The sequence below is a fragment of the Otolemur garnettii genome, unplaced genomic scaffold, assembly GCF_000181295.1.
Source record: "Otolemur garnettii isolate 467f Iridium unplaced genomic scaffold, OtoGar3 scaffold00032, whole genome shotgun sequence".
Lineage (NCBI taxonomy): Eukaryota > Metazoa > Chordata > Mammalia > Primates > Galagidae > Otolemur > Otolemur garnettii.
In genome coordinates, this window is record NW_003852427.1 from 11,555,084 (window position 1) to 11,565,553 (window position 10,470).

Below are 10,470 nucleotides of genomic sequence, written 5' to 3' on the forward strand. Positions count from 1 at the left end.
AAAAAAAAAAAAAAGAATACTCAATGACTTATATATGTTCATAAATTTACTCATGGGAAATGTGATACTTAAATCAGCTAAGAAGAGTTTTGCTTGCAGTACCTGAAATTTTCCTTCATGGTTTCTGTCAATTGCATCGTGGTCCCCCTCTGATCGCAGGTATCGTGGTTGTCAATCAACGAGACTTTGGCACCCGCTGCCTCCCAAGGCCCGGGGCTGCATTCTAGTTTGGCACCTGCTCACAGTCAGTGCTTTCCAGTCTTGTCTGGAAGCACAGTATTTTTATTCATTTCAGGAAAACATTGGTTCCAAGTCTATGGGTACATTCCTGCCATCAGTGGCCAGAAAGCTGGGCTTTGGTAGTTGAAGGGCAGATAAGATTTTATAGGTGGTATATGAGTAGGACTGGCTAGAAATTAGAAGGGACTCTTATGAAAAAGTGTATAGGGTCTATCAGGAAATGTAAGGATAGTCAAAATAGTTTCTGTCACAGGGTTTAATTATGTAATATTTACTATCAAGATGAGCAAGTATCTTCTAAAAAAGACACTTATAATTAATATAGTTGTATATTCCCCAAACTGTTTTTAATTGATACTGCTTTAATCATAAACACGTCTTTAAAAATTCTTTTTCATGACCTTTATAAAAAGTCTTTCTTTTGCTTTCTGCTTTCAGGATACAAGCATAGCAACTATAATAACTTATCCTCCAAATGGAGTTATAGACTTAAAATATTTTCCATATTATGGGAAAAAACGGCATGTAAGTATTGAAGTTCTTATGTGGTACTTACCTTTTATGAAATTAGAATATTTGCATCAAAATATCACCTGTGCTGGTGGGTAGACACATGCCCTGTATAATTTGTACATTGTCCATATTTTGATGAAGAAATGGTGATAGTAATTTCCACATCTGTGATTCAGAGCACAGAACCTGAGCAGATAAAGGATGACTACCTTTAAAATATCATATTTTTTGTTGTAAAAGTAGTACTATATCCTTATTTAGAGGAAATAGAAAAGTACTAAAAATATTAACCCAGAGAGACTGTATTATTGTGTAATTTCTTATTTTGTCTTGAAATTTATGTATATAAGTATCAGGTTATAAAATTAGGATCATACTGTATATGTACTTTTTTTTTTTTCTTTTTTTTTTTTTTTTTGGCTGGGGCTGGGTTTGAACCTGCCACCTCCGGCATATGGGACCGGAACCCTACTCCTTTGAGCCACAGGTGCCGGCCTGTATATATACACTTTTTAAACTTTGTATTTTGAAATGATACTGGGCTTAAAGTGTCTAGAATAGCACAGGGAATTACTGTAGACCCTTTAACTGTTGATATTTTATTTCATTTGTCTTACTGTTATTTATTTATTTAAATTTTTTTTTTTTTTTTTTTTTTTTTTAGATTCTCACTCAGTGCCTTTGGTAGAGTGTTGTGGCATCATAGCTCACAGCAGCTTGAAACTCTTGGTCTCAATTAATCCTCTTGCCTCAGCCTCCCAGGTAGCTGGGACTATAGGCACCCGCCACAATGCCCCGCTATTTTTAGAGACAAGGTCTTCCTCTTGCTCAGGCTGGTCTCAAACCCCTCAACTTAGGCGATCCACCTGCCTTGGCCTCCCAGAGTGTGAGGATTACAGGTGTGAGCCACCACACTGGTTTTTATTTTTCAAATATATAATTTTTCTCCCCTGAACCATTTTAGACTAAAGCTATGAATGTATTGCCCATTTGCACTAAATACTTGAGTGTGTAGTTCCTAAAAATAAGAATATTAACTTATATATAAATAAGTGCAACTGTTGGAATATTTGTCCTCTCCCAAGCTCACGTTGAACTTAATCCCCAACATGGCATTATTGGAAGGTGGGCCCTTTAAGAGTTGATTTGGCCGTGAAGGCTCTGCACCACGAATGGATTAATCCATTCTTAGATGGATGTGTTATCATGAGAGTGGGACTGACGGCTTTTTAAGAAGAGGAAGAGAGACCTGAGCTAGTATGTCTGCATGCTAGGCTTCTCGCTCTCCACGGGATACCTAGCACTGCCCTGGGACTCTTCCCACTAGCAAGACTGCCCTCACTAGGAGTATAGCCTCTCCATCTTAGACTTCTCCTCTTCCTTCCATTTTCTTTAACTGGAGGAAATAAATTCCTTTTCTTTATAATTACCCAGTTTCAGGTATTTTGTTATAAGCAACAGAAAACAGACTGAGACAACAGCCATGGTACAGTTAGCAGAGGGAGTTAATGTTGATACAGTGCTGTTACCCAGTCTATAAACCTTGCTGAGATTTCATCACTTGGTCCAGTAAGATCCTTTATTGAAAAAAGTTTCCCTGGGCCAAGATGGCACGCTATTAACATCTCTGGCAGCTATAATCTGAAATAGTTCCTCAGTCTCTGTTTCATAGCCTTGTACTCTTAAAAAATTAGTAATAGGCCTTTTTTGGCTTGTTTTGTGTTTTTCAATTTGAATTTGTCTGCTGTTTTTTCATGATCAAATTTAGGTGGCGTATTTTTGGCAGGAGTACCTCAGAAGAAATGTCATTCTTGGGGTGACTCAGGAAGACATGGTGCCTGTAGCCCCCTTGATGGTGGTAGAGTTAACCTGGACCCTCTGTTAGGGTGAGGTCAGCCAGATGACCTTTGTTACTAACACGTGCCGTGCAGGGAGGATCTTTTCAGAGTCTGTAATTTACCACTTTGTTTTTGCCAGAGCTTTAACAGTTACTGATTCTTGCCTAAGTCAGTTATTACTAATAGGATTGTTCATCTTTGTCCATTTATTAGTTGGCTTTCTGCTCCAAGAAAGAGCTTTCCTTCTTCGTTTATTTATTCTATCAGTACAGACTCAATGGATTCTTACTTAATTCTGTAATTACAGAATTTATGATAATCTTCTGTATAATCTTTAATAATCATTATTCTGATGCTAAAATTGTCCCAGATTTGACTAGCAGGACACCTTCAGGCGACTTCCTTGTCTTCTTGACAGGTTTCCATGCTTCTTTGAGCACTTGTTTATATTCTGGCGTCACAGGATATCCCAGTTTCATCTTGCACGATCCTGCCCCAGTCCCAGAATCAGCCCTGGCTTCTTTTAGCAAAGAATTGTATTTAGCAACCATAATAAAGCTAAAACCATTATGAGCATAATCAGTACTCTTTGATCACAATGAAATAAAACTAAAAATCACTGAAATAAAAAGACGTTTCCACATGGGGAGTGAGGGAGTGGAAGCCTCGGAAATAACTCTTAGATGAAAAGGGAAATTCAAGCCAAGATTATAAAATACCTAAAAAGTAATAATAATGAAGCAAAATATAATCACAAGTTATGGAGGAAAATTCACAGCCATAACCACTTTCATTGATAAAAATTAAAGTATGAAATGGCAGCTTCAAAGGAAAAAAAACACAACAGAAAATAATAGAGCTAACTAATAGTGTCTCTTTTTAATTTCACAGAACAAACCCACTCCTGTCAGAGAAAAATACAGTCGGAGTTACCCTAGAATTTGAATTAATGTATTTTCCTTTTTCACCAGGTGGGCTATCTACAGCCGTTAGTTGCCGTTCAGCTCCGCTTTGTGCCTGAAAATGCCGGGCAAGAAGCAACAGTTACCTGCAAGATTGAGGGGTCAGACAACCTAAAAAACCAGGATGACCGTGACAAGTTTCTGGGACGAGTTGTGTTCAAATTCACCATGCGCGCATAGTAGTAATAGGATATTTCCACAGAGTAAATGTTGTATTGTCTGTCTTCATTTTGTTGTATCAGTTGGACCTACCATTCTAGAATCATGAGACCACCTTGGAGAAAGGTGGTGTGGTACATGGCACTGGGGTGACATCATAACGTGCTTCCAGATCATAGTGTTCAGTGTCCTCTGAAGTTTAACTGCCTGTTGCCTCTGCTGCCCCCAACCAGTGTACAGTCGCCAGATAGGGACCAGTGAACACCTGATTTCGAGCCTGTAAGGACGTGGGCCTCATCCTCTTTTGACGTGGTTTAAATTGCCAAGTGTCTAAAGCTTAATGTGCTGTGCTATGTAAATATTTTATGGATTTAACACTGGTTAACTGTCATATTTTGATGCCAACAAAGTTTTAGGAATAAAATGGTACCTGGCCAACATCAAGTGACTTTATAGCTGCAAGAAATGTGGTGTGTGGGGAAGTTCTGTATGTGAGGAAGAAAAAAGAGAAAATAAAAGTGGATTTGAAAGTGTTACCTTGGGTTTTTTGTAAAATTTATTTTTTACACACTGAATTAGCCTGTGGATCTTTTTGCTTAAGAGCACAAACTTTTTATTGTAAAACATGTATTTAAAAAAACTGATGGGGTTGATTGTAGTGCCAGAATTAAGTCTTTTTACCAAGTATTTGGGACCATAGATGAAACATAGCATTTTGGGTTTAGTCAGTATGAATATGCACCTAATTTTTTATGAAATTAAATTCATACGACTTAAATTGTATAATAGTTTGTGAAATATCTTGTTTCTCTGCTTTTATTTAGCAGACTGTGGACTCTAATAAAAGATACACATTGTAAAATATAAAAACTTGGAACTTATTCAAAGCTTCACACCAGCTTGGTTAGTGTCGTGGAATATTTCTCCCTTGAGTCTTAGGTGTGTTCTTGGCATTATTCTCTGTTATAATTTGAGCTGCTTTCTCCTGTATTGAGGAAAGTGTGCTTTCCACATGATCTATGTGTGTGTGTTTTTAAGCCTATTTTTTTTTGTTTGTTTTCTTACTTTACTCCCTTTTAAAAAAAAAAAAAAAACGCAAAGCAGATATTCTTGAAGTTTTGTGTTGGTGCAAACCAGGACAGGTGGGACCCAACGCAACAGGCTCAGGAGTGGAGATTTGGAAAGTGTGAGGGCTCTGGGTAACCTTGCCTGTGCAGCAGGGCCTCGGCGGCCGCTGCACTTTAGTAACAGGCACTCTGCCCGCATGGGAGTGCTGTTCGTTGCTGTGTCGCTGAGATCATGGTGGTAACATTTTCATTTCAGAAGTCTTTGTAATTGAAGAAAATGATTCTTAGGGGCATTGCCCGTAGCTCAGTTTAGGTTGCTGTGAGCTGTGCCGCTACAGCACTCTACCTAGGGCGACATAATGAGACTCTGTCTCACAAAAAACAGAAAACTATTCTTGGGATTAATTGGGCAAACCTTCTCTGGGCTTTGCTTTTCCTCCTTATGCTATTTCATAAGAGTATAAAACAAGGATAAGAGAATGCTGATGCAGGGGACTATGTCCTGACTGGCTGGGGCACCACTTCAGTTGGCCCAGGGCAAACAGATCCTTAGCAACTGCCAACTTTGGCTCCTGTGAAGTGCGTATTACTTGATTAAATTAATGTTTTGAAGTATAATATGGATGAAAGTTCTGTTTTAATGTACTTAGATAAAAGCCAGTTAGTTTCTCAGAGTATGAAAGAATTGAGATGACATCCAGAAACCCACCCATGGGGGAGTGGGTTTGCAGCAGATAACAGGACAGACATATAGATGTCACTAAGTTTTTTGTTTTTTTTTCCCAGATTAATATGAGGACACAAATGATTAGTTAACATAGTTTGTAAGTTAAAGTCTGAGTTACGGCTGTGTCCTTTACCTTGGAAGTGTGCTATGTGCCTGTGCACTGTACCTATTGAGTGGGAGCCGACTAAACCCCTTCCCCACCTCCCTCACCACCCCCTGCTTGAATCCAACTGAATTTTTCTCTCCTGCGGGCTTGTAGTTGATACTCAGCCAGTTTCAATTGAGTGCTGAGTACCTATGATGGCTCTGGTACTCCCCTTAGGAGGGTGTTCTCCAAGTCCATCCAGGTTGTTATAAAAGATGTAAAGTCTCCCATCTTTTAATGCTGGAATAATATTCCATGGTACACATACACCACAATTTATAGGACACTTGGGTCGTTTCCACATCTTTGCGATTGTGAACTGAGCTGCTGTAAACATTTGAGTGCAAATGTCCTTGTGAGAAATGTCTTTTTTCTTTTGGGAAGATACCTAGTAGAGGGCTCGCAGCATCAGATGGGAAGTCTACTTTTGGTTCTTTGGGGAGTCTCCATACTAGTCTACAGAGAGGCTGCGCCGTCTGCAGCTCCGCCAGCAGTACGTGAGCCCACGTGGCCTTCTTTCTGCGTCCACGCCGCTGTCTGTTGCTTCAGGACTTTGTGATGTGGGCCAGTCTCCCTAGAGTTGGGTGATATCTCCAAATGGTTTTGATTTACATCCCTCTGGTAATTAGGGATGATGAGCATTTTTTCATGTATTTGTTGGCCATTCTTGTGGTCTCATGAGCAAAGTTTCTGTTCCTGTCTCTTGCCCAGTTTTTAATGGGGTTGTTTGTTCTTGTTTATTTGCTTCAGTTTTTTGTAGATTCTGGTGATTAGGCCTTTGGCCGATTCGGAGCATTCAGATATCTTCTCCATTTTCAAGGTTGTCTTTTGTCTTTGTTCATTGTGTCCTTAGCTGTGCAAAAACTTTTTAAGCTGATCAAGTATCACTTCTTTCTTTTTCTTGCCTCCGTGATTCCCAGTGGGGTTTTCTTCGTAAATTGTTTCTCGAGGCTGATAAGAGTTTTTCCCACGCTATCTTCTAGGTTTTTTGTTTTCTTTTTTCCTTTTTTGAGACAGATAACCTGTCACCTGGGGTAGAGTGCCATGGCGTCATAGCTTACAGCAACCTCCACCTCTTGGGCTCAAGCAATCCTCTTGCCTCAGTTTTTCTATTTTACTTATTTATTTATTTATTTATTCTTTCTTTTTTCTTTTTTTTAATAAGAATGCCTGAGTTGGTAGGGAAAGGAACAGTCAAAAAAAAGCCTGAGAAGGGGAAAGAACTAAGTTCATTTAATCTATTTACAATAATTTACAGCCATTTTTTTTCTTTTGTAAAAAGTTTTTCTATTTTAGCAGAGACGGGGGTCTCGCTTTTGTTCAGGCTGGTCTCGAACTTGTGAGCTCAAGCAGTCCACCCTCCGTGGCCTCCCATAGTGCTAGGCTCATGAGCCACCGCGCCTGGCCTCTTCTAAGGTTTTTTATAGTTCCTTCTGTTAGATTTAAATCTTTTGGTAAGTGGTGGGAGGTGCAGGTCCAGTTTTAGTCTTCTACAAGTGGCTAACCAGTTCTTCCAGTACCATTTATTAAATAGGCGTTCTTGTCCCCAGTGTATGCTTTTGTTTGCTTTGTCAAAGATCAGGTGGTGATATGATGCTGGTTTCATCCCAAGTTTCTCAGTTCTGGCCCATAGATCTGATCTGTTGTCTCTATTTTTGTGCCAATACCATGCTACCTTGACCACTATAGACTAGTAGTATAACCTGAAGTCTGGTAAAGTGATGCCTCCACATTTATTCTTATTTCATAAAATTGTTTTTGGCTGTTTGGGCTTTTTTTCTGGTCCCATACAAAATGTAGAACTATTTTTTTAAGATCCTCAAAGTATGACATGGGTATTTTAATGGGGATTGGATTAAACTTATAGATTGCTTTGGGTGGTATAGACATTTTAACAGTGTTGATTCTTCCCAGCCATTAGCATGGTATGTTCTTTCACCTGTTAACATTCTCCACTATTTTCCTCTTTAGTGTTTCAGATTCTCTCTGTAGAGATCCGTCACATCCTTTGCTAAATAAATTCCAAGGTATTTCATTTGCTTTCATGGTATGAAGGGTATTATATCTTTGATTTGATTCTCAGCTTGACTGTTGTTGGTGTATATGAAGGCTACTAATTTGCATACATTGATTTTATATCCTGAGATGTTGCTGTCTTTCTTTATCACTTCTAGGAGTCTTGTGATTGAGTCCTTGGGGTTTTCTAAGTATAAGATCAGATCATCAGCAAAGAGCAATCATTTTACCTCTTCTGTCCTCACTTGGATACCCTTGATATCTTTCCCTTCCTAGGACTCCCAACACTACATTGAATAGTAGTAGCAATAATGGACAGCTATCTTTATATGGTTCCAGTTCTTCTTCTTTTTTTTTTTTTGGCTGGGGCTGGGCTTGAACCCAACACCTCTGGTATATGGGGCTGGCACCCTACTCCTTTGAGGCACAGGCGCCACCCCAGTTCTAGTTCTGACCAGAAATGCTTTCAGCTTTTCTCTGTTCATAAGATGTTGGCTGTGGGTTTGTTATAGATGGCCTCTGTCAATTTAAGGAACATCCCATCTATGCCAATTTCCTTGTGTTCTTTTTAAAGAAGGATGCTGAATTTTGTCAAGTGCTTTTTCTGCATCTGTTGAGAGGATCTCATGGACCTTGTTTTTACTTCTGTTTATGTGGTGAATTGCGTTTATAGATTTATGTATGTTGACCCAGCCTTGTATCCCTGGGATGAAGGATGAAACCCATCTGGTCATGATGAATAATGTGTAGCTGTATTCTGCTTGCTGAGATTTTATTGAGTATTTTCGCATCAATATTCGTTAATATTGGTCCATAGTTTTCTTCCTTTGTTGTATCCTTTCCTGGTTTTAGTATCAGGGTGATACTTGTTTTGTAGGAGTTGGGAAAGCTTCCTTCATTCTCAGAGTTTTGAAATAGATTCTGCAATATAGGTACAAGCTCTTCATTGAAGGTTTGATAGAATTGTGGTGTGAAACCGACTTTTTTTTGTTGGAAGCTTTTTTGTTTCAATTTTGGGGCTTGTGTTTGGTCAGAGTTATAGTCTTGGTTGAGCCTAGGGAGGTGTTGTGATTCCAGGAATTTGTCCATTTCTTCCATATTTTCAAATTTTGGGCACAGAGATTTTTGTAGTATTCAGTGGTGATCTTTTGTATCTCTGAAATTCCTTTTCCATTTCTGATTGAGGTTATTAGAGACTTTTTCTGTTACTGGTTAATCTGGCCAAGGGTTTGTCAGTTTTATTTATCTTTTCAAAGCTCCACCCTTTCTTTCGTTAATTATCCAAATAGTTCTTTTGTTCTTAGTTTCATTTAGTTCTGATCTGATTGCAGTTATTTTTCTTCTGCTGAGTTTGGGGTTGGATTGCTCTTTCTTTTCCAGTTCCTTAAGAGGAATCATCAGAAAACAAGACATGAGTTGATAAGGGGATGTTTGTCTTCTCAATCAGTCTTGTCAGTTTGTGCCTGTGGCCTTGGAATGACAGAGGTCCTTCCTGAGAACAAATTGGGTTTTCCAGGCTCAGCGCCTATGGCTCAAGGAGCTAAGGTGCCAGCCACATACACCTAAGGTGGCAGGTTCGAATCCAGCCTGGGCCCACCAAGCAACAATGATGGCTGCAACCAAAAACATAGCCAGACATTGTGGCGGGCGCCTGTGGTCCCAGCTACTTGGGAGGCGGAGGCAGGAGACTCGCTTGAGCCCAGGCCTTGGAGGTTGCTGTGAGCTGCGACGCCATGGCACTCTACCCAGGGGGACAGCTTGAGGTTCTGTCTCAAAAAAAACAAAAAACAAATTGGGTTTTCCTTGTGACAAACCAGCTAGTGCCAAGACATCACTGATTGTGGATTTGTTTGGAGGTAGGAGCCCTCCATCCGCCCACATAGGAGCCTTGAGTTGAAAGAGTGCAACGTTTGCTGGCTGGCCACCCACCTGGGCAGGAGAGCCCTGAGAATAAGGCACCGCACCACTGCTCTCAGGGGAACCAGGGTAGCACTGGGACCCCAGACTCCTGCTGGGCCTGTTCTTCCAGCCTACCCTGCAAGACACAGTCCAGATCTCTGATGTAGGTACTGAGAGAGCATGTTGGGTGAGGTGAAATAGGTCGCCATATTTTTTGGCATTGGCCTTTTTTCTTAATGACCTTTCCCTCTGGGGTGCAATGTGGAAAGGGATAAAGTCCCTTGCAGAATTACATGCACCCTCAGATACACTGCCCTGGGATCAGGGGAATTGGGGTATCTTTAAGAGACCCTATGGCAGGCTGGAGGCTGGGCAGGGGTTCAGGGAATCACAAAGCGAGGCCAGAGAGGAAGAGCCATGAGGGGTGTGGCTGGAGAAGCTGAGCAAGAGTTCAGTTAGAGCACTGAAGACGCCTTCTGAGGCCGTTGGCCCCTGTGACCTTTGCCTTCTGGTGTCATGCCAGAGGTTATGTTCTGTCACGTGGCTGAAGGACTTTGCAGATGAAATTAAGGTAACCACTAAATTGACCTTAAAGTAGGGGTGTATCCTGGACTGTAGGGGGCCCAGCATAAGCACAAGGAGGGTTGGACACAACCTTGCTGTTAGGAAGGAGCCCCATGACAGCAGAAGGACGCATGTTCTGCCATAGCCAGTGAGTGTGGAAGCCAAGTCTTCCCAGAGCTCTGCGCAGAGACCAGGCCACGTCATGTCCAGTGACCTTCAGAAACAGGAGATAATAACTAGCTGGGTATTGTGGGCACCTGTAGTCCCAGCTACTCAGGAGACTTTGGCAAGAGGATCACTTGAGACCAGCATAAGATTGCTGTGAGCTATGATGATACCA

The 10,470-nt window shown here is 40.7% G+C and overlaps 1 protein-coding gene across 1 annotated transcript in view; it reads left to right on the top strand.

Annotated features, from left to right (window-relative positions):
- The window catches only part of ATP1B3 (ATPase Na+/K+ transporting subunit beta 3), a 47,971-nt gene extending 43,729 nt beyond the window's left edge, over positions 1-4,242 (top strand). Inside the window, exons 6-7 of the mRNA XM_003789449.3 lie at positions 679-765; positions 3,563-4,242. Of these exons, the coding sequence (XP_003789497.1) occupies positions 679-765; positions 3,563-3,733 (258 nt within the window). The 3' untranslated portion in view covers positions 3,734-4,242. The remainder of the gene's footprint in view (positions 1-678; positions 766-3,562) is intronic.
- The last annotated feature ends 6,228 nt before the right edge of the window (positions 4,243-10,470 follow it).